Source organism: Pan troglodytes, chromosome 20 (assembly GCF_028858775.2).
Source record: "Pan troglodytes isolate AG18354 chromosome 20, NHGRI_mPanTro3-v2.0_pri, whole genome shotgun sequence".
Lineage (NCBI taxonomy): Eukaryota > Metazoa > Chordata > Mammalia > Primates > Hominidae > Pan > Pan troglodytes.
Window position 1 is genome coordinate 41,390,328 of NC_072418.2, and position 24,013 is coordinate 41,414,340.

Below are 24,013 nucleotides of genomic sequence, written 5' to 3' on the forward strand. Positions count from 1 at the left end.
GCCTGCCTCATCTCAGCTACTGCTTGCCCTCTGTCTCTGTAGGCCTTTGGCTTGTGACCCCTACCTTAAACATATGCTCCATTTAGTAAATGGTAACACGTAACAGTTCTTTATAAATTGCACATTAGTGTGAGAAAGAGAGTATGCGCGCGCGCGCATGTGTGTGTGTGTGTGTGTATGTGTGTTACGGCTGGCTGTTGGGGAAATCCTTATATCAGGTAGCTGCAGATATGCAGGATTTTTTTCTTTTCCTTTTCCCCACCCAGGTGGTAAATCCTGGTATTTGGAGGGTCCTGAAATGTGTAATGTTGCTCAACACCGGGCCAGATCATATATTTCCTCCGCAGCATAGAAACTTGAAAGGTCCTTTAGGAGTGGCCAGTTAGGTGTAGTTCTTGCTGCCAATAACTTTGTGCCTGGCCCTGGGCATCAGAACTTGTGTTAATGGTTACTTGGCTTAAGGTCTTTTGTTTTTGTTTTTGTTTGTTTTTGGGTTTTTTGGGTTTTTTTTGAGATGGAGTCTCTCTCATCGCCCAGTCTGGAGTGCAGTAGCGCGATCTCAGCTCACTGCAAGCTCCACCTCCCGGGTTCACATCATTCTCCTGCTTCAGCCTCCTGAGTAGCTGGGACTACAGGCGCCCGCCACCACGCCCGGCTAATTTTTTGTATTTTTAGTAGAGACAGGGTCTCACCACCGTGTTAGCCAGGATGGTTCAAGGTCCTTTGTTGATTCTTCTTGGGAATTTCCACTGGAGGCAAGCAGGGCAACACTTATTTGAGAACCTCTCCTGCACCTTTTTTTTTTTTTTTGAGACAGAGTCTTGCTGTGTTACTCAGACTGGAGTGCAGTGGTGCCATCTTGGCTCATTGCAACCTCTGCCTCCTGGGTTCAAGTGATTCTCCTGCCTCATCCGCCTGAGTAGCTGGGGTTACAGGTGTGCACCACCACACCCAGCTAATTTTTGTATTTTTAGTTGAGATGGGATTTCTTTTTTTTTTTTTTTTTTCTTTTTTGAGACAGAGTGTCTCGCTCTGTCGCCCAGGCCGGAGTGCAGTGGCGCGTTCTCGGCTCACTGCAAGCTCCGCCTCCCGGGTTCACACCATTCTCCTGCCTCAGCCTCCCGAGTATTGGGACTACAGGCACCTGCCGCCACGCCTGGCTAATTTTTTGTATTTTTAGTAGAGACGGGGTTTCACCGTGTTAGCCAGGATGGTCTCGATCTCCTGACCTTGTGATCCGCCCGCCTCGGCCTCCCAAAGTGCTGGGATTATAGGCGTGAGCCACCGCGCCCGGCCTGAGATGGGATTTCAACATGTTGGCCAGGCTGGTCTCGAACTCCCGACCTCAGGTGATCTGCCCACCTCAGCCTCTCAAAGTGCTGGGATTACAGGCTCGAGCCACGTGGCCCAGCCCTCTCCTGCACTTCCAAGGGATTTTTGAAATCCATGGACCTCTCAGGTTAATTATAGTGTCTGTAGAACCTTAACTAAAAAGTAAGCTTTCCAGCAGACTCCACAGACGTGTTATTAGTTGCCACCCTTTCTTTACTTTCCTCGTCACCCCCATGGATAGTCATGACCCTGGTAGTCAGAGATAAGATGACAGAAGAGCTAAAGTAAAGCTGGTGTTGGCGATCAGCTGGGAATTCTCTAAAGCAGCTTCTCATGTTATTCTTATCCTCCATAGAAGGAGTGCTTGTCCTACTTGCAGGCAAGGCAGTTTGGTTCCAGGGTAATTCGAAATCTTATTCACTGATATAGTCAGCAAATGTTTATTGAGCACCCACCAATTGCCAGGCACTGACTCACTCAAATTAGAGCACTGAACAAAATAGACCCCCTCCCCCATCCATGGCAGACGTGTCATAATGAGAGGAAGACAGTACAATAAATGAACAGATGAGTGTATGTCTGGTGATGAGTGTCAGGGTTGGTGTGCTTAGCACTGAAAATGGGGGCTTCTGAGGTTCAAATGGTTGCAGTTCCTAAAGAAGGTTGAGGGCCTTGCCTTCAGGTCTCCGCGGGAGACTGGCCCCTTTCCACTGGAAACATTGCTTTGCCCAGTCAGTATTTGAGAGCTCAGCCTGCAATGAAGAAATCACACTTCTCCTCTTTCACCCTGCTCCCCACCCTGTTTCTCATTTTACCCATCCCCAGCCATTTGCCGAATGCATGCAGAGCTTCTGTTTGCCATGTCTGGAGGCTACAGGGGAGGCTGAATAAGGGGTGATAAGCCTGTGGCTCATGTGAGGCGGGAGAGAGCCCAGCAGGAGTCATACTGAAATGACTCCATTAGCCCCAGGAGGCCTTGGCCCACTGGCCATGACTAATGTGGACATTAGAGTGTGGATTCCGATGTCCTGCAAGATCCTCCTCACAAGTGTCATTTCATGGTTGTTTCTGGCAACATCTTTTTGAAAACTCCCTGTAAAGAAGTGCTGATGTTGATGCTGAGGCCCAGGAACTTTGGAGTTTATTTACTTTTTTTTGTTGTTTTATTTTCCTTGGCAGGTGAAGTAGGAGCTAGAGTTTACTTATTTTGAAGTTTATTTGAAATATGCTTTTTATGATTAGAAGCCATTTTAGAAATGAGGGCGAGGCCGGGCGCGGTGGCTCACGCCTGTAACCCCAGCACTTTGGGAGGCCGAGGCAGGCGGGTCACGAGGTCAGGAGATCGAGACCATCCTGGCTAACACGGTGAAAACCCGTTTCTACTAAAAATACAAAAAAATTAGCCTCGCGTGGTGGCGGGCGCCTATAGTCCCAGCTATCTGGGAGGCTAAGGCAGGAGAATGGCGTGAACCCACGAAGTGGAGCTTGCAGTGAGCTGAGATCATGCCACTGCACTCCAGCCTGGGCAACAGAGCAAGACTCTGTCTCAAAAAAAAAAAAAAAGTTATGCTAAGTGAGAGGAGCCAGTTACAAGAGACCACCACATGTTTGGCCGGGTGCAGTGGCTCATGCCTGTAATCCCAGCACTTTGGGAGGCCGAGGTGGGTGGATCACGAGATCAGGAGTTCAAGACCAGCCTGGCCAAGATGTTGAAACCCCATCTCTACTAAAAATACAAAAAAAAATTAGCCAGGCGCAGTGGCAGGCGCCTGGAGGCTGAGGCAGGAGAATCGCTTGAACTCGGAGGGCGGAGGTTGCAGTGAGCCGAGATCACGCCACTGCAGTCCAGCCTGGGAGACAGAGTGAGACTCCATCTCAAAAAAAAAAGAGGGCAAGAATTCACATGTTGTTTTACTCACACGTGTTGGAGATGGAGCTCAGGGTGATTCCTGACTGGGCCCACGGTCCATGGCCTCAGAAGTCCCTTAATCTGAAGTCCTTCACTTTTATGTGATACTGCTGGGCACAATGGCTCACGCCTGTAATCCCAGCACTTTGGGGGGCTGAGGCAGGTGGATTGCTTGACTGAGGAGTTTCAACATGGTGAAACAAAAAATACAAAAAACTAGTCAGCCTGTAGTCCCAGCTATGTGGGAGGCTGAGGTGGGAGAATTGCTTGAGCCCAGGAAGTGGAGGTTGCAGTGAGCCGAGATCGCACCATTGCACTCCAGCCTGGGCGACAGAGCAAGACCCCATCTCAAAACAATTTTATATGTGATAGTTTGTCCATGTGTATGCCAGGGTCTGTCATTTAGAGTGTATGGCATGTTCTTAAAGGGGTGGGGGAACAAAAAGATACTATAATAGTTTGTGACCTTTTGAAGGGCCGCTCTACATGAATAGATATATAGTATGTCTGTGGTATTAAAATTTCTTGGGGCGATTAGGAAAAACATTTCCAAAAAGTCTTAGGGGGAAGGTAGTAATGAAAAAAGGTTGAGAAACACCATTCCAGAGAGAGGGTCCGAGAGCTTTCCTCAGTTCTGAAAATGGTCCATGATTTGCACAAAGTAAAGAATGGCTGAATGCGAATTAACAGCAGACAGTTTCTTAGAAGATGTGAAACTATTGTTTCCTTGCCAGCTATTCAGATGGGCTGCTCGGGTTCTTGTTGTGGATTGAGGCGAGGGTAGACTTAATAGTCTTGTTTCAGAGTGGAATATGGAGTGATGGTAGGCATGAGTAGTGATGAGTTGCATTGTGGTGATAGGTTATGAAATGTAAATTTTTTATTTTTTGATATGGAGTCTCTGTCGCCCAGACTCTGGAGTGCAGTGGTGCGATCTCAGCTCACTGCAACCTCCACCTTCTGGGTTCAAGCGATTCTCCTGCCTCAGCCTCCTGAGTAACTGGGATTACAAGCATGCGCCACCACGCCCGGCTCATTTTTTTGTATTTTTAGTAGAGACGGGGTTTCACCATGTTAGCCAGGCTGGTGTTGAACTCCTGACCTCGGGTGATCCACCTGCCTCAGCCTCCCAAAGTGCTGGGGTTACAGGCGTGAGCCACCGTGCCCGGCCTGAAATGTAAACTTTTATATCTAAATATTTTATATAGAAAATACCAAGATTTTATATCTGAAACACCAAGATTTTATGAGCCTCATAACTTAAGTAGGATTTGTAATTGTAAATGTTCTTTCCTCATAAATACCTGAGGTTTTTTTTTGAAAGGTTCTGAATTGTCTCAATAATGAAAACTTCCAGACACCCAAGCCTAGAGGAGATGGGTAGTTGGTAGCTTTCTGTACTGGAAGCAGAAACACTCAAATATATAGAACCTAGCCAGCTAACCAAAGTAGGTAGATTTATAGATCACCTTAAAATAAGGCTGATTGCACAGTAAATGTCACCTTTGGAATCTGGCTTGGTAGAATTGAAATAGGCTTCAGTACCTCCTGTCATTCAGTACCTGTTTTCTTGAACTCCTGACTTCAGGTGATCTGCCTCGGCCTCCCAGAGTGCTGGGCTTACAGGCATGAGCCACTGTGCCCGGCCTCAGTACCTCTTTTTAAGATGCTCTCATTCATTCCCTGGTGAAAAGATGCTTGAAGTGCAAGTGCAAGTAGGTGTGGAAAGCATGGAGAGTTTGTGTTGCTTCATTTGTTTTGGTGTTTGTTTTTTCCACCAGTCCCTCCCTCTGGCTTTCTGCCTCCCAGCCCAGCATATCCTGATCTTGTAGCCATGCAGGACTTTGACCCGTGTGGTGGTTTGCCATTGTCTTCCTCCAGGTGAAGATAAGACATCATTGGTTTGGCTTGAGGTTGTACTTTTGGCCTTCCCTGTATATCCTCTTCCTCCTTATCCTCTCCGTCAGCATGCTTGGTTGGACTCTGTAGTCAAATGTGTCATTCTCTTTATTCTGACTGTCCCTATATTAGTCCTGTCTTCATAAAAAATACAACCGTAAAGATACAATATCTACTATTTGTTAAAAGTTTTGTGCCAGGCCAGGTGCGGTGGCTCACGCCTGTAATCCCAGCACTTCAGGAGGCCGAGGCGGGTGGATCATTTGAGCCCAGGACTTCAATACTAGTCTGGGCAACATGGTGAAACCTCGTTTCTACAAAAAATGCAAAAATTAACCGGGTATGGTGGCACACGCCTATAGTCCCAGCTACTTGGAGGCTGAGGTGGGTGGGTCACTGAGCACAGGTCAAGGCTACTGTGAGCCAAGATTGTACCACTGTACTCCAGCCTGGGTGACAGGGCAAGTCCCTGTCTCAAAAAAAAAAAAAAAGCTGTGTGCCAAATACTATTTTAAGCAATTATAATGGATTAAAAACTCCTTTAATCTTCACAACAATTTTTTTTCTTTCTTTTTTTTTGAGATGGAGTTCTTTGAAACTCTTGGATTAAATGACTCTTCAGAGCTTTCTTTGCTTTTTGATACTAAGGAGTGGCATGTCTGGGGATTTTTATAGCAAATAATTTCTCCTTGGCTACTATCCTTAGAATTCCAAGTGTTTTTAATGAAAAGAGGAGACTTGTTTTTAGTGATGTTAGTTGTTTTTAGGAAAGGTGTCCTGCAGTGTTTTTTGCTAAGGTGGCTCACGCCTGTAATCCCAGCACTTTGGGAGGCCGAGGTAGGCAGATCACTTGAGGTTAGGAGTTTGAGGCCAGCCTGGCCAGCACAGCAAAACCCTATCTACTGAAAATACACAAAATAGCCAGGTGTGGTAGTACACTCCTGGAGTCCTAGCTACTCGGGAGGCTGAGGCAGGAGATCACTTGAACCCGGGAGGCAGAGGTTGCAGTGAGCCGAGATCGCGCTATTGCATCCCAGCCTGGACGACAGAGTGAGACTGTCTTAAAAAAAAAAAAAACCATAAAATGGAGAGGTAGACCAGCTTACGGGAGGTGTTGCACTTCCCTCTGCCACTGGAGAGACTCTGGATCTGCAGCCAGGGAGCTTGTGAAGGCTTCTTGTCCACAGAAATGAGGGCGGCAGCTGTGACTTTCTGGATGGTGGCCCAGAGGAAGCAACACTGGCAGAGCCTCTTCTGTGAAGCAGCTCTGAGAGCAATTTTGTGACATTGAAAGAGCAAAGGATAAAATGACGAAAGCTGATCCAGATCTAGAAAAGTGTTGGGCAATTGCTGGAAAAGGTGTAGAAATGATGCTTGCTCTGTGTCGTAAGTTATATGGTGAGAAGACCACAAGCACGGTTCAAACTCCCCTTAGAAATTCTTTTGCAGAGAAATTAACACTTTAATCCTAAATGTTTCTAATGTTTTAACTTACAGTATGCTAAATAAATATTCTTTCTGTTTGTTTGTTTTGTTTTGTTACTCTGTGCATTTATAGCCAATAGAGTTTTTCTTTCCTTATTTTTTTGACACAGGGTCTTGCTCTGTCGCCCAGGCTAGAGTGCAGTGGTGCGATCTCAGCTCACTGCAACCTCCGCCTCCCGAGTTCAAGTGATTGTCCCGCCTCAGCCTCCCGAGTAGCTGGGACTACAGGCGCGCGCCACCGTGTCCGGCTAAGTTTTATATTTTTAGTAGAGATGGAGTTTCGCCATGTTAGCCAGGGTGGTCTTGAAATCCTGACCACAGGTGTGAGCCACTGTATCTGGCCAAAAAATTTTTTTTATTTTTTGTAGAGACAGGGTCTCACTATGTTGCCCAGGCTGGTCTTGAACTCGTGACCTCAAATGATCCTCCTGCCTCGGCCTCCCAAAGTGCTGGGATTATAGGTATGAGCCACCATGCCCAGCTTGACAAAATTTTTTTTTTTTTTTTTTTTTTGAGAGATGAAGTTTCACTCTTGTTGCCCAGGCTGGAGTGCAATGGATCAGCTCACTGCAACCTGTGCCTCCTGGGTTCAAACGATTCTCCTGCCTCAGCCTCCAGAATAGCTGGGATTACAGGCATGCACCACCACGCCCGGCTAATTTTGTATTTTTAGTACAGACGAGGTTTCTCCATGTTGGTCAGGCTGGTCTCGAACTCCTGACCTCAAGTGATCCACCTGCCTTGGCCTCCCAAAGTGCTGGGATTACAGGTGTGAGCCACCACGCCCAGCTGACAAAAATTTTTAAATGTCATTGAGCAGTATCATTTTTCCCCACTGATTATGAGATTGCTTTGTGTGATCACACACTGACAGGCAGGCCAATTGCTGCTTGTATTCAGTATTTGGCCCCTTATAGAAAACATTTGCAGACCCTTGTTCTAGAAAAAACAGATGGGTGGGAGGAGGAGGAGGAGAAGCATTTCAGGAGTGGCTTTGGGCTTTCCTGTCCTGCACGTGGTGGGGCAAGAAGCTCTTGTGCCTCAGCTCATAGCACTCATGGGAGTCTGTCAATAACTAGAACCCTAGGAGTTATTTTTGCTTGTTTTAAAAATAAGCTTGTTTTGGGGCCAGGCGTGGTGGCTCACGCCTGTAATCCCAGCACTTCGGGAGGCCGAGGCAGGTGGACTACAAGGTCAGGAGATCGAAACCATTGTGGCTAACATGGTGAAACCCCGTCTCTACTAAAAATACAAAAATCAGCCGCGTGTGGTGGTGGGCGCCTGTAGTCCCAGCTACTCGGGAGGCTGAGGCAGGGGAATGGCGTGAACCCAGGAGGCGGAGCTTTCAGTGAGCCAAGATCGCACCACTGCACTCCAGCCTGGGCGACAGAGCGAGACTCCATCTCAAAAAAACAAACAAACAAAGCTTATTTTAATGGATATAAAAACATGAATGAAATAAAACACCAAGTTCAAGGTGGTAGGGGGTTAATTTGGAAGAGGCAGAGCAAATGTGATTGAATGAGGGGTATGCAAAGGGTTTCTGCTCTATCCATATGTTTTATTTATTTATTTTTGGAGAACAAAGTCTCGCTTTGTTGCCCAGGCTGGAGTGCAGTGGCGTGATCTCGGCTCACTGTAACCTCCACCTCTTGGGTTCAAGCGATTCTCCTGCCTCAGCCTCCCGAGGAGCTGAGACTACAGGCACGTGCTACCACGCCCGGCTAATTTTTGTATTTTTCAGTAGAGACGGGGTTTCACCATATTGGCCAGGCTGGTCTCGAACTCCTAACCCCAGGTGATCTGCCCAGCTGGCCTACTCTATGTTTTAGTCCTTGAGAATGTTAGAATTTGATGACACTGAGATGTGGATATACCAGACATGGGGTATTTTCTGTACTCATCAGCATATTTGAAATATTTCATTAAAGTTCTTACTTTGCAAAGTAGACACAGCTGCAATTATGCATTTTTGGAAAATGATTAGGTACTATCTCATCTGTTTTGTTTTTTTGTTTTTTTGTTTTTGAGACGAGGTCTCTGTCACCCAGGCCTGAGTGCAGTGGCGCAATCTCAGCTCACTGCATCCTCTGCCTCCTGGTACAGGTGATCCTCCTACCTTAGCCTCTCAAGTAGCTGGGACTGCAGGTGCACACCACCACACCCGGCTCATTTTTTTTTGTATTTTTGAGCTCAAGCAATTTGCTTGTCTCAGCCTCCCAAAGTGCTGGGATTACAGATGTGAGCCACTGGCCCAGTACTATCTTGCTAAGCCTATAAAATTAGATTAGATTGGTAGTACTTGGGACCCCTCAGAATTCTATAATGTCCTTCTTAGAAGGTGACAGCAGATCTATCCAGCAGACTGTAGATTGTTGTCTTAGTCACCGGCTGATTGTCTTGGTTAAAGCTCTAGTGACTTCAGAACCAGAGAAACTTGTTTTCCAACACATTCAAAGACCAGTTTGCTTTGCAATTTTGCAATAGCTGACATTCAGAATGCCTGCGAGGATTTTGTAAGTGAGGTTCATATTTCGGATAATGTGTGACTTTAGCCATTTCTGATGCTTTTCCAAAAGAAAGTTACTCTTCCCTAAAGGCAGGAATTCTGCTTTTGCTTAGATATTCTGAAGCTTATGAGTTCATCCAAATTTGGTTCCTTTCAGCATTTTCCTGTTGGTCCGTCTCCGTTTTGAAAACATACAGAATGTACTTAATTTTGCCCTAGCATTTGTGAGCATACAAAATAGCACTTGAGTCATATTTTTCATGATTGCTTCCCAATACTATTCTAAGACCAACATAGCATTTTGTCATTTCGTAATAATAGAATTCCTCATTAAGGAATAACTTTCTAAAAATGTGTCCAGCCCATTTCCCCCCAGCCCTGGCCGTTTCCTTTGGTATGTTGGTGTCCGTGACCCTGTCATTGAGTGTGACTGAAAACAGGCCTGGCAGAGGGCCTGGCCTTTGTGAGCCCTCAGATTGTGATAAAGACCCTGAGGAATGTTTTGGCTTTTAGGCAACCTCAGTTCTGTTTTCCTGCTGCCTGTTGATGCAGTGGCTTTTTCTTCCCATCAGTCTGAAGGGTCGTGTTAGTGCCTGGGCTCTCATCAGACCACGGGGAACTCATCCTGGCACTGCTGCCTGCCTCACTTTAACCACCTCAAGTCTCAGCATTCTCATTTGTAAAGCGGAGATATTATTACGTGATTCACAGTTTTATTGTGACCATTAGAGGTAGGGCACATGATATGCTAGGCATCATGCTTGGCGAAGGCAATAAGTAATGCAGCCAGGTGCTGTGGCTCATGCCTATGATCCCAGCACTTTCAGAGGCGGAGGCAGCAGGATCACTTGAGACCAGCCTGGGCAACATGGTGAGAACCCCATCTTTACAAAAAATTAAAGTTAGCCGGGTGTGGTGGTGGGTGCCTGTAGTTCCAGCTACTCAGGAGGCTGAGATGGGAGGATTGCTTGAGCTCAGGAGGTCGAGGCTGCAGTGAGCTGTGATCATGCCACTGTACTCCAGCCTGGGTGACAGAGTAAGACTGAGTCTCAAAATAAATAAATACAAGGTTTTTGCAGAACAGTGAATGAGAAAATGCACTGTTGTTATTTGTGGTGGAAGTGAATACTATATGGCCTGTGTTTCCTGAAGGAACACTGCCTCCATTAAAACAAATGAGCAAACAAAATCCCTTTTCATGACTTCAGTTCTCTCAGGCCTGAGAGTAAAGTTTACATCATAGATGCTTAAAAACAATTCAGTTAGTAAAAGCATGTGACAAGATGAGATGATTTGTCTTCAACGAGGAGCTTCCTTCCATACTCACAAAAAGATGTGTGTCTTAACATAGTAAGGACATGGTTAAATTTAGTCTTATTTGGACCTAACTTCAGCCAATTAATCTGCTACTTAGAACTCTTTTACTCAAATGAAATTTGAGTAAAAAAAAAAAAAAATTTTTTTTTTTGGCCAGGTGCGGTGACTCGTGCCTGTAAACCCAGCACTTTGGGAACCCGAGGCGGGTGGATCACCTGAGGTCAGGAGTTCGAGACCAGCCTCACCAACATTGAGAAACCGCGTCTCTCCTAAAAATACGAAATTAGCGGGTGTGATGGCGCAGTCCTATAATCCCAGCTACTCAGGAGGCTGAGGCAGGAGAATCACTTGAACTTGGGAGGTGGAGGTTGCAGTGAGCCGAGATCGCACCATTGCACTCCAGCCTGGGCAACAAGAGCAAAACTCCATCTTAAAAAAAAAATTATTGTAAGAATTTTCAAGTATATACAAAGCAGTGACACATTTTGTAAACCCCCATGCACCGTCACACAGCTTCAACAACTACCAACATCTGTCTTTCAGACATGTTTTTAGTCCAAGTTTTCTCTTAATAAAGAGACTTTTTCTTTTTCTTTTTTGTTTGTTTGAGACTGAGCGTTGCTCTGTCGCCCAGGCTGGAGTGCGATGGCAAGATCTTGGCTCACTGCAACCTCCGCCTTGCGGGCTCAAGTGATTCTCCTGCCTCAGCTTCCTGAGTAGCTGGGACTACAGGTGCCCACCACCATGCCCAGCTAATTTTTGTATTTTTAGTAGAGATGGGGTTTCGCCATGTTGGCCAGGCTGGTCTCGAACTCCTGACCTCAGGTGATCCGCCCACCTCAGCCTCCCAAAATGCTGGGATTACAGGCGTGAGCCACCGTGCCTGACCATAAAGAGATGTTTCTAAATTCTCCTGGGACAACAGTGAAGTTCTACCTTTCCTTCCTACTTTACCCAAGGAACCTGAAAATAAGGCTGCTTTCTGAAACTTAAACTACTAAGTCAATGATATTTAGAGCAGATGTAAGCAGCTGTCTAGACACAGAATGGCTTCCCAGGCTCGCAAGACTTGTCATGAAGCCCCCAGCACGTCAACAGAAAGCGTCCAAGCTAGAAGAGGCACTGGCTCACAGCAGCACCCCAGAAAGGAAGCGTCTCAGGGACAGATCGTGACCGTGCTCCGGAAGAGCTGTCCTGAGCCGCTACTGTGAGCATTTGGCCTGCCTGACAGATTCCGTTGGTGAGAACGTTCTTAGGAATCATACAGTAAACTAACTTTATTCTGACTTCAAGCATCATGTTCCATTGATGCTTGCTTTCCAAGGTGTTTTGCTGATTCACATCAACATGCAACCTGCTTGACAGAATACAGTGATGTTCTCACTGTAAATTCATCACCTGCTGCTGTGGTCTCATGTATCATCCCGTGCGCTGTTAGCTGAGGCCAGTGCTCCTGTGTCTCCTCAGCACGAGGGCACTGGCAAGAGTGCATGTCTGGGCCTATAAAGATGTTGGCCAGGTTCTAGGCAGGGTTGAATTCACCAAGGTAACTGCCATCCATCCCTCGATAGGCATTTTTTCTCCTACACACCCTCAGGCACATGCCACTTGTACCTGGCACCCTTACTTACGAAGTTACCGAATTCCTGCCATGATACTGTGGGTCACCCTGCTTCATTCTCAGGTGTGGTGTCGGGTGGTTCCTGCCTGGGCGCCCGGTGTTGTTGGGCCCTCCCTCAGGTTATTGGTTTTTGTTTTGAGATGTAATTCACATGCCATATGAGTCACCCATTTAAGGTGTACAATATTCCCCTGAAGTTTATTGTGGAAGAAGGCTGTGTCTGACACTGCTCAGGAAGCTAAGACACAAAGCAGCCAGAGGGGCTGCCAGGGCTCACTGTGGCAGGGCAGCGGAGAGGCTGCTGGCGCCTCTGTAGCTGTTGGGTGCTCTTGCCTTGATGCTGTTTTCAGCGTTGGATTGTTATTGGGTCCCACGTGGGTCCTCTTCATCTCGTCTTGTTGGTGGCAGTGTTGCTCCCAGCGTTGGGGTGGGCAGAGTCACACACCAGAGGACCTCCTCCTGCTGTTTTCTCTGGACCTTGTTGATTATGTGTTTTGTGACCTTTGGCGTATTGTACCTGTTCCAGGTGTACAGCCAGCTGGTTTTGGTTGATGTGTAATGGACAAAAGGTGCCCCTATTTAAAAAAAAATTTTTTTTTCTGCTTGTAGTCCCAGCTACTCAGGAGGCTGAGGTGGGAGGATCACTTGAGCCTAGGAGGCAAGGCTTCAGTGAGCCATGGTCCTGCCACTGCACTCCAGCTTAGGTGACAGAGGAAGACCCTATCTCAAAAACAATTATATAGGCCGGGCGCGGTGGCTCATACCTGTAATCCCAGCACTTTGGGAGGCTGAGATGGGCGGATCACCTGAGGTCAGAAGTTCGAGACCAGCCTGGCCAACATGGTGACACCCCATCTCTACTAAAAATACAAAATTAGCCAGGTGTGGTGGCGCATGCCTGTAATCCCAGCTACTTGGGAGGCTGAGGCAGGAGAACAGCTTGAACCTGGGAGGTGGAGGTTGCAGTTAGCCGAGATCACGCCTCCGCACTCCAGCCTGGGCAACAAGAGTGAAACTCTGTCTCAAAAAAAAAAAAAAAATTATCATAAAATCACTCGTTTTAAGTATATCATCCAAGGATTTTAGCACCTTCTACAGAGCTGTGCAGCTATTGCCACAATCCAATTTTAGAACATTTTCATCATCCCCTAAAGATCCCTTTACCCATCACTCCCCATTCCCACCCCCAGTACCAAGCAGCCACTCATCTACTTCCTGTGTCTATTGATTTGCCTTTTATGGACATACTGTACACTTTCATTCATATGAAGTGTCTAGATAAGGTACCCTCTAACAGGTGACTTTTCATGGTTAGCTTTTTTCAAATGATAGGGAATTTCCTGCTTCAGAAGATGCTTTTTCTGCTGTGCTACTTACCTGTGATCTATTGTGTGGGTGGGATTTCCTTGGAGGCATGTATGTGTTTGTTTGTTTTGCAGAGTAGCAACCTTTTTTGTCCGTTGATTAGTGTTCTGTGGAACATCTGGTTTCATGCCCATCACTGTGACATATATGGGGAGACACAACAGAAGATATATCCCTAGTGGGTGAAACAAACCTAACAAACATGAAAACAACTAGCGAGGAGTCAATGACAACATCTAAGCAAGCGTTTGGCTATGGGATGCTTTTATTGGAGACATGTTTATCAAGCACCCTGTGCCAGGCCCTGTGCAGGTTGGAATGCCCTTGTGCTGAGCAGGCAGAGGTGGGTGAAGGCCAGGGTTAGGGAGGGGTGATAACCGTGATACAGGAGCAGACATGGAGCCACACAGCCAGGCTGTTTTCTTTTCAGGTTGCCTTCAATCCTTCCAGTGGAAAGGCTTATTTTGGTGCAGGTGTTGCTTCTAGCAATTGTTTCTCTCTCCCTTTCAAGAGAGCGTACCGACCTTTTGCAAGAAGTGTTTCTGGCTGGAATTTTATAACATTGGCTTTTGTTTCCCTTTTACTAAAGTAGGGCCAGATTTGAGGGTGCCTTGAAACCCAGGCCCATCTTGGTGTGCCCAAATAGGAGCTGTAACAAGCCGTGGTGCAGGGGTAGGACCTGTGTTGTCTTTGGAGCCATGGGCTGGGCTGCAGGCACTCGAGTTAAGAAGCTTCCTTCTGAGGCTCTTCCAGTAATTTGAGTGTCCTGTGGCCTGCCTGGGCAGAGAGTGGACAGGAAAGATCAGGAAAAGCACGTGTGAGGACTACCGAGGGCGCTGATAGCGCCTCTCCTTCCCAACTTCACTTCTCTGGCTCTGACCTTTCAGCCCTAAGCTCCCCTTGGCCCTGTGGGATGGGGCAGCATCCAGAAGGGTCTTGGAGTCAGGTTTTGTTTGTTTGTTTTTTTTTTTAAGTCATGTTTCCGTTGGGCGTAGTGGCTCGTGCCTGTGATCCCAGCACTTTGGGAGGCTGAGGCAGGCGGATTGCTTGAGCTCAGGAGTTGAAGACCCGCCTGGGCAACATGGTGAAACTCCATCTGTACTTTAGTACAGAAAAAAAAAGCCCAGCATGGTGGCGCACGCCTGTAGTTCCAGTTGCTCAGGAGGGTGAGGCAAAAGAATCGTTTGAACCCGGGAGGCAGAGGTTGCAGTGAGCTGAGATCGAGTCACCACACTCCAGCCTGGCGATGGAGTGAGACTCTCTCTCCAAAATAAATAAATAAAGTTATGTTTCTACACTGGATGTGCATGTCTTCAATAATGGGGACAGGGGACAAAACACACAACTGAAATACAGTTCAGTGGGTGGGTTGCTGTCTTTATTGTTGGGTGATGTGTTTATACAAGGAAGGAAGCACTGAGTGGGCCTGTTGACGATCTGGGCTTGGGAAACAGCTCACAGAGGAACTGCTGAAACTCAAGGCTCTGGTTCTCCTGGGGGATCCATGTACAGGTCTGTGCGTGTCCTTTGTTGCCAGGATTGCCCTGCCAAGCTAACGGGGTTGTGCTTCGCGTTTCAGACTTCTGCCTGGTGTCGAAGGTGGTGGGCAGATGCCGGGCCTCCATGCCTAGGTGGTGGTACAATGTCACTGACGGATCCTGCCAGCTGTTTGTGTATGGGGGCTGTGATGGAAACAGCAATAATTACCTGACCAAGGAGGAGTGCCTCAAGAAATGTGCCACTGTCACAGGTGAGATGGTAGTAGTTGGAGCTTTTGTTTTTTTCCTTTTTTTTTTTTATTTTATTTTTTATTTTTTTTATTGATCATTCTTGGGTGTTTCTCACAGAGGGGGATTTGGCAGGGTCATAGGACAATAGTGGAGGGAGGGTCAGCAGATAAACAAGTGAACAAAGGTCTCTGGTTTTCCTATGCAGAGGACCCTGCGGCCTTCTGCAGTGTTTGTGTCCCTGGATACTTGAGATTAGGGAGTGGTGATGACTCTTAACCAGCATGCTGCCTTCAAGCATCTGTTTAACAAAGCACATCTTGCACCACCCTTAATCCATTTAACCCTGAGTGGACACAGCACATGTTTCAGAGAGCACAGGGTTGGGGGTAGGGTCACCGATCAACAGGATCACAAGGCAGAAGAATTTTTCTTAGTACAGAACAAAATGAAAAGTCTCCCGTGTCTACCTCTTTCTACACAGACATGGCAACCATCCGATTTCTCAATCCTTTCCCCGCCTTTCCCCCCTTTCTATTCCACAAAACCGCCATTGTCATCATGGCCCGTTCTCAATGAGCTGTTGGGTACACCTCCCAGACGGGGTGGTGGCTGGGCAGAGGGGCTCCACACTTCCCAGTAGGGGCGGCCGGGCAGAGGCGCCCCGGCAGAGGCGCCCCTCACCTCCCGGACCGGGCGGCTGGCCGGGCGGGGGGCTCACACCCCCACCTCCCTCCCGGACGGGGCGGCTGGCCGGGCGGGGGGCTGAACCCCCCCACCTCCCTCCCGGACGGGGCGGCTGGCCGGGCGGGGGGCTGACCCCCCCACCTCCCTCCCGGACGGGGCGGCTGGCCGGGCAGAGGGGCTCCTCACTTCCCAGTAGGGGCGGCCGGGCAGAGGCGCCCCTCACCTCCCGGACGGGGCGGCTGGCCGGGCAGGGGGCTGACCCCCCCACCTCCCTCCCGGTTGGGGTGGCTGGCCTGGCGGGGGGCTGACCCCCCCACCTCCCTCCCGGACGCGGCGGCTGGCTGGGCAGAGGGGCTCCTCACTTCCCAGTAGGGGCGGCCGGGCAGAGGCGCCCCTCACCTCCCGGACGGGGTGGCTGGCCGGGCAGGGGGCTGACCCCCCCCACCTCCCTCCCGGATGCGGCGGCTGGCTGGGCAGAGGGGCTCCTCACTTCCCAGTAGGGGCGGCCGGGCAGAGGCGCCCCTCACCTCCCGGACGGGGCGGCTGGCCGGGCGGGGGGCTGACCCCCCCCACCTCCCTCCCGGACGGGGCGGCTGGCCGGGCGGGGGGCTGACCCCCCCACCTCCCTCCCGGATGGGGCGGCTGGCCGGGCAGGGGGCTGATCCCCCCACCTCCCTCCCGGATGGGGCAGCTGGCCTGGCGGGGGCTGACCCCCACCTCCCTCCCAGATGGGGTGGCTGCCAGGCAGAGACGCTCCTCACTTCCCAGACGGGGTGGCTGCCAGGCGGAGGGGCTCCTCACTTCTCATATGGGGCGGTTGCCAGGTGGAGGGTCTCCTCACTTCTCAGACGGGGTGGCTGGGCAGAGACGCTCCTCACCTCCCAGACGGGGTCGCGGCCGGGTAGAGGCGCTCCTCACATCCCAGACGGGGCGGCGGGGCAGAGGCGCTCCCCACATCTCAGACAATGGGTGGCCGGGCAGAGACGCTCCTCACTTCCTAGATGGGATGGCGGCCGGGAAGAGGCGCTCCTCACTTCCTAGATGGGATGGCGGCCGGGCAGAGACGCTCCTCACTTTCCAGACTGGGTAGCCAGGCAGAGGGGCTCCTCACGTCCCAGACGATGGGCGGCCAGGCAGAGACGCTCCTCACTTCCCAGACGGGGTGGCGGCCAGGCAGAGGCTGCAATCTTGGCACTTTGGGAGGCCAAGGCAGGCGGCTGGGAGGTGGAGGTTGTAGCGAGCCAAGATCACGCCACTGCACTCCAGCCTGGGCACCATTGAGCACTGAGTGAACCAGACTCCGTCTGCAATCCCGGCACCTCGGGAGGCCGAGGCTGGCGGATCACTCGCAGTTAGGAGCTGGAGACCAGCCCGGCCAACACAGCAAAACCCCATCTCCACCAAAAAAATACGAAAACCAGTCAGGCGTGGTGGCGCGCGCCTGCAATCACAGGCACTCAGCAGGCTGAGGCAGGAGAATCAGGCAGGGAGGCTGCAGTGAGCCGAGATGGCAGCAGTACAGTCCAGCTTTGGCTCGGCATCAGTGGGAGACCGTGGAAAGAGAGGGAGAGGGAGACCGTGGGGAGAGGGAGGGGGGGAGAGGGAGAGGGAGAGGGAGCTTTTTTTTTTTTTTTTGAGACGGAGTCTTGCTCTGTCGCCCAGGCTGGAGTGCAGTGGCACGATCTTGGCTCACTGCAAGCTCCGCCTCCCGGGTTCATGCCATTCTCCTGCTTCAGCCTCCTGAGTAGCTGGGACTACAGGCGCCCGCCATCACGCCCAACTAATTTTTTGTGTTTTTAGTAGAGACGTGGTTTCACCTTGTTAGCCAGGATGGTCTCGATCTCCTGATCTTGTGATCTGCCTGCCTCCGCCTCCCAAAGTGCTGGGATTACAGGCATGAGCCACTGCGCCCAGCCCCTGCTTTTTTTTTTAGACAGGGTCTCACTGCAGCCTCCACCTCCTGGGCTCAAGCAGAACCTCCCACCTCAGCCTCCTGAGTAGTTGGGACTACAGGCACATGCCACCACACCTTGCTCATTTTGAAATTTTTTATAGAGGCAGGGGTCTCCCTATGTTACCCAGGCTGGTCTTGAACTCTTGGCCTCAAGTGATCCTCCCACCTGGGCCTTCCAAAGGGCTGAGATTACAGGCGTGAGCCACTGTGCCCAGCCAGATTTTGCTCTTTAGAGACAATTTATTAACTGGAATGTGGATACTTTCCTCTCTTGATTAGTTCTTGACAGTGGAATGTGGGTGACGTTTTAAAAAGCAGGAGAAACAGGCACCGTGTGAATGTCCTGGTGGCCGTACAGTGGTTTCACGGCAGACCCTCACTCCTCCTCTTCCCAGAAAGGCAGCAAAACAACAGGGCAGAGCTGGGGCCAGCGTGACCCAGCTTCCTTTCTCCCACTTTACTAAGTGCAAGTTTCAGAGCAGACCAAAGAGGAAGTAGCCTTGCCTTCTTGAGCAGAGCCTTTTTGATCCACTCCGACAGGGCTGCCCCTCTTGTTCCCTGGGTATTTGGGTTATTTTATTTTATTTTGAGACAGAGTCTTGCTCTGTCGCCCAAGTTGGAGTGCAGTGGAGCAATCTCGGTTCACTGCAACCTCAGCCTCCTGAGTAGCTGGGATTCCAGGTGTCCACCACTACGCCTGGCTAATTTTTGTATTTTTAGTAGAGATGGGGTTTTGCAATGTTGGCCAAGCTGGTCTTGAACTTCTGGCCTCAGGTGATCTGCCTGCCTTAGCCTCGCAAAGTGCTGGGATTACAGGTGTAAGCCACCGCACCTGGCCGCTATTTGGGTTATTTTTAATTGTGGGACAAGTGACTTGAATAGCTCACCCAGCCAAGTTACCGGTCAAGTTAAAACAAACATACGTCCTGGAATCCATCCTCTTTGCGGCCCTCACCTGCAAGGAGTTCTGTGGAATCAAGGTAATTTTGACCCTGATAACCTCACAGTTTAAATTAAAACCTAAACCTCCCAGCAGCGTGCCCTGGCTCTTAGCTGAGTGAGAAGGACTTCCTGAGAGCTGGTGGTGATGAGACATTGGCCCTTTGGGGCTGCTCCATCCCGAGTGTTCCAGAGACCCGAGGGTTTGGCCATCCAAATCCTATGTTAAAGATTTTCACTTTTTTCTTTTTTTCTCGCTTAGTCGCCTACCAGGCTGGAGTGCAGTGATGTGATCTTGGCTCACTGCAACCTCCACCTCCTGGGTTCAAGTGATTCTCGCGCCTCAGCCTCTCAAGTAGCTGGGACTACAGGCGTGCACCTCCACACCTGGCTAATTTTTGTGTATTTGGTAAAGATGGAGTTTCACCATGTTACCCAGGCTGGTCTCAAACGCTTGAGCTCAAGCAATCTGCCTGCCTCCCAAAGTGCTAGGATTACAGGCATGAGCCACTGTGCCCAGCTAAACATTTCACTTTAACTGAAAAAACAAACAATTACACTGGCCTTTAAGTAAAAAATAAATAAAAATATTTTCAGCGGCACTCCCCCTAACATGTTTTTTTGATGACTTGGTGTTGTCTCTGTGAGCCACCATTGACCCAGTTACTGTATTTCTATCGTCAGCTGTGATTCATTATGAAGGAGGACTTGGGAGAAATATCTTTTGCTACCTTTTCTGAGCTATCCCAGTCAAGAGTTGCCTTTAGCAAATGTATCTGTCCATCCTGGCTGTTTGTTATCTCCTCAGGAAGGGAGCTGAAGTGTTGAGAACTCAGGCAGTAGACAGTGAACATAGCCAGGGGACATGAGTGGCTGTGTGTTCCTGGGAGCAGGCAGGTTAGCTGTCTCCTTAGAGTCTGGCCCCGCCTTGCAGGTCCAGAAAGCACATATTGGCATCTGACTGGATGCAATGCATGTCTCTCGAGGCACTCCCATGTGAGTCTGTAAAGAGCTAAACACTGCCAGGGCTGCTAGTGCCTGGGGTCCTTTGCCGGCATATTCTCTCCCAGGCAGGCAGGCTCTGTGGGAAGGCAAGTGAGAATGAGACTGCCAGTGTATTAATTCATCATGAGAACCAGGACCGCCCCGGGGAGCAGGCACTCGTGTCCCCGGGCCCACGCCTTTAGTCCGCATAGGCAAGTCTCTAGTCCAGTTGCCAGAAGACTGCTTGATGAAGAGAGAGGCAGAACGCGGGGAGCTGGTTTGCAAGGTGACCGTTTAATAGCATCAGGCTAGGCCAGGCCCGAGGATGCGGAGGAGCCAGGGTTCCCTCCATCTTGGACAAGGTGTGGGAGATAAACGCTGTGTAAAATTTATCATGTTGGCCGGGCACGGTGGCTCACACCTGTAATCCCAGCACTTTGGGAGGCCGAGGTGGGCAGATCAAGAGGTCAGGAGATCGAGACCATCCTGGCTAACACGGTGAAACTCCGTCTCAAAATACAAAAAAAAATTAGCCGGGCCTGGTGGCGGGCGCCTGTGGTCCCAGCTACTCCAGAGGCTGAGGCAGGAGAATGGTGTGAACCCGGGAGGTGGAGCTTGCAGTGAGCCGAGATCGCGCCAGAGCACTCCAGCCTGGGCGACAGAGCGAGACTCCATTTCAAAACAAAAAATTTATCATGTTAACCTTTAAAAAAAGTGTTGTGTTTTGTTTTGTTTTTCTCCCCCAAAAGAGATTAGGTCTTTTTATGTTGCCCAAGCTGGTCTCAAACTCCTGGCCTCAAGTGATGCCCCCCACCCTTCACCCAGTGTAAGCACTGGTATTACAGTTGAATTAGTTAGATGAGTTGATACAGTTAAGCAATTATTTGGCCCTGGAAGTCACTGTGTTTTGATTGTTTGTTTCTTTCTTTGAGACGGAGTTTCACTCTTGTTGCCCAGGTTGGAGTGCAATGGTCAATGGTGCGATCTCGGCTCACTACAACCTCTGCCTCCCAGGTTCAGGCGATTCTCCTGCCTCAGCCACCCGAGTAGCTGGGATTACAGGCATCTGCCATCACGCCTGGCTAACTTTTTGGGGTTTTTTGTTTGTTTTTTGAGACGGAGTCTCACTCTGTTGTCCAGGCTGGAGTGCAGTGGTGCGATTTCGGCTCACTGCAACCTCCGCCTCCCAAGTTCAAGCAATTCTCCTGCCTCAGCCTCCGGAGTAGCTGGGACTACAGGCGCGTGCCACCACACCCGGCTAATTTTTTGTATTTTTAGTAGAGATGGGTTTTCGCAGTGTCGGCCAGGATGGTCTCGATCCCTGACCTTGCAATCCGCCCACCCTGGCCTCCCAAAGTGCTGGGATTACAGGCGTGAGCCACCGCACCCGGCCCTAACTTTTGTATTTTTAATAGGTTTTGCCATGTTGGCCAGGCTGGTCTCAAACTCCTGACCTCAGGTGATCCACCTGCCTTGGCCTCCCAAAGTACTGGAATTACAGCCATGAGCCACTACACCCAGCCAAGTCACTGTCTTTTTAAGGTCACTTTGCACATCTCTGCTCTGATTCCCTGCAAGTTAATCTTAAGTTTCCTCTTCGGGAGGCAATCTTGGTTCCTTATTTCCAAGTTGTGGTCTGGCATGCACATTGAAGGTCCCATGTAAAGGAGAAATGGATGCTGTGGTGAGAGGCGCACAGGGCCAGCTCATTCTTTGTCCCTGGCAGTCTCTCGAAAGCTCTTTCACTGTGCTGTTTCTTTGTCCCCTTGCAGAGAATGCCACGGGTGACCTGGCCACCAGCAGGAATGCAGCGGATTCCTCTGTCCCAAGTGGTAGGTTCTTAAAGAGACCCGTGATGGAGTGAGGCCACCGGATGGGTCATTGTGAAAGGACACTTGTCATTTGGGAACTGTCACAGGCTTCCCTCTCATGGTTCTGTTTACTCAAAATTGGCAAACCGGGGGCTCTGCCTGGGCTGCCGGCTTCTGGCTCCAGCATCCTTATGGGGGAGTTTATACTGTCCAGCTGACACAGGGGCCCGGGATCCTGCAGCACTTCCTGGCTGGCCCCCATCTCCTCCTGGAGGATGGGATGGAGGTGGCTGCTGCCCATGAGGCTCAGGCCCCTCCTTGCTGTGCGGGCCTCCAGCTGCTCTGCTGACCCCACTCCCCGCCCACCCTCCTGTCTGCCTGTTCTGTCTCCTCTGCTTCCTTTGCTCCCTGTTGCCATCGCTGTCCCCTGCCCCGTGGGCATCCTCTGTCCTCTGCCACCCCCGCCTCCCCGCCACTGCAGCTTGTGATCTCAAGATGTGTGTTAGCTTGCTTTGTAGTGCTGGCGGCTGCTGCCCCATTCCTCCTTTATGGTTTAAGGACTCTGCATCGGGCGCCTGGGGTGAGTGGTCCCGATGCACTACCAGGTAGCAAATGCACCCTCGGGGCAGACCTCAGGCCATGGACTCTGGGAGGCTGCTGTGGAGGGGGGACTGCACCGCACCCCTGCTGGAGGATGGGACTCCCCCGGCAGCTGCTACCCACCGAGTGCACTGTAGCTCAGCAGCTGTTGGGCCGGCTGGCTTGCAGAGTGCTGGGGCGTTAGGGTGGTCACTTTCCAGCTTTGCTAGGCCTGGAGTCCTGTGCCTGTCCTGGCTTTGCTCTGCCTGGCTCCCTGTTTATCCTCTGCTAGCCCCCCCACACACCAGCTCTGGTTTCCATCCTGTTGGAGAGGAACATGTCCCCCTCACTGTATTAGAAAGTGTGAACAAGACCGTGTTCCCTATAATATTAGGAGCTGTGGCAGGCTTGGTTTCTATAGGAACCCTGAGGTGGCGGCAGGGCCGCCACATCCAGCACTCTCAGTGTGTGCGTAGAGCCCATTAGGGCTGGGGTGACGTGGCAGAGCCGGCCATGGAAGGGGCTACACACCCCTTCTTAAAGGCGTGTCCACACTCCTCAGTGGGCCCTTCCAGACCCAGACCCAGCTAGGCCTGTGTCCTGTGTCCGGCCCAGCCTCCCTAACACAGATGTTTGTGTTTCAGCTCCCAGAAGGCAGGATTCTGAAGACCACTCCAGCGATATGTTCAACTATGAAGGTAAAACTCCAAAGAGGCCAGGTGCGGTGGCTCACACCTGTAATCCCAGCGCTTTGGGAGGCTGAGGTGGGCGGATCACGAGGTCAGGATATCAAGACCATCCTAACATGGTGAAACCCTGTCTCTACTAAAAATACGAAAAATTAGCTGGGCGTAGTGGCATGCACCTGTAGTCCCAGCTACTCGGGAGGCTGAGGCAGGAGAATTGCTCGAAGCCTGGGAGGCGGAGGGTGCAATGAGCCAAGATTGCGCCACTGCACTCCAGCCTGGGCAACAGAGTGAGACTCTGTCTCAAAAAAAAAAAAAAAAACAAAAAAAACTCCGAAGAAACTTATATATGGGGCAAAACATGTATTCTTAGTTGGGTATTGAGAGACACTTGCGGATTTTCACTGAGGAAGTTGTAGAGCAGGGCTCTCCCCTCCCCAGGTGGCAGCCCCCTGGGGTTGGGGTCAAGGTGACAGGCCCCACGTGGATGCCGCCAGCAGTGGGAAGGAGGCTGCCCCTGTGGAGATGTGCGTTAGAGGCGCAGCCTGGCACGTGGCTCTGCAATTTACATTGTCCCTGAACCTCTCGCCAGCGGCTTGGCTGTGGGCAAGTGACTGTCGCCCCGCCTCAGAGTTTCCATGTATAAAATGAAGGGTCCCAGATAGGTCTCATAGAGACTCAGCCACTGCATGTAAAAGGCCTAGAACAGGGCTTGGCAGAGAGCAGCCTTCAAAGCTCCGAAGCCGTCACCTGGACCCAAGGAGCAGCGCGTCAGAGCCGCTGCACTGGTCTTGGGTGTAATTTACAGGCTTCTTTACCAGAGAGATGTTTCTCCGTCTGCTGGAGCCGCAAGCCTCCTCAGGCACTTTCTGGCTTGCTTCCCCTCCTTGCGGGCCCTACTAATTTGTATTCCCTGGGCTGTCTTACTCCTAGAATACTGCGCCGCCAAGGCAGTCACTGGGCCTTGCCGTGCATCCTTCCCACGCTGGTACTTTGACGTGGAGAGGAACTCCTGCAATAACTTCATCTATGGAGGCTGCCGGGGCAATAAGAACAGCTACCGCTCTGAGGAGGCCTGCATGCTCCGCTGCTTCCGTAAGTCTGCAGCCCCTCAGCCCAGGAAGCCCCGCCCTTGAGGACCCCGGTCCATCTCCCCACCCCTAAAATATGAAGGCCTTGGAAATGCTGTTCTTGGGCCAACCAGGGCGG

The 24,013-nt window shown here is 50.5% G+C and overlaps 1 protein-coding gene across 1 annotated transcript in view; it reads left to right on the forward strand.

Moving 5' to 3' along the window:
• Window positions 1-24,013, forward strand: part of SPINT2 (serine peptidase inhibitor, Kunitz type 2) — a 30,221-nt gene that overhangs the window by 4,151 nt on the left and 2,057 nt on the right. The window contains 4 exon segments of the mRNA NM_001320165.1: window positions 15,017-15,187; window positions 21,501-21,560; window positions 22,763-22,816; window positions 23,738-23,899. Of these exon segments, the coding sequence (NP_001307094.1) occupies window positions 15,017-15,187; window positions 21,501-21,560; window positions 22,763-22,816; window positions 23,738-23,899 (447 nt within the window).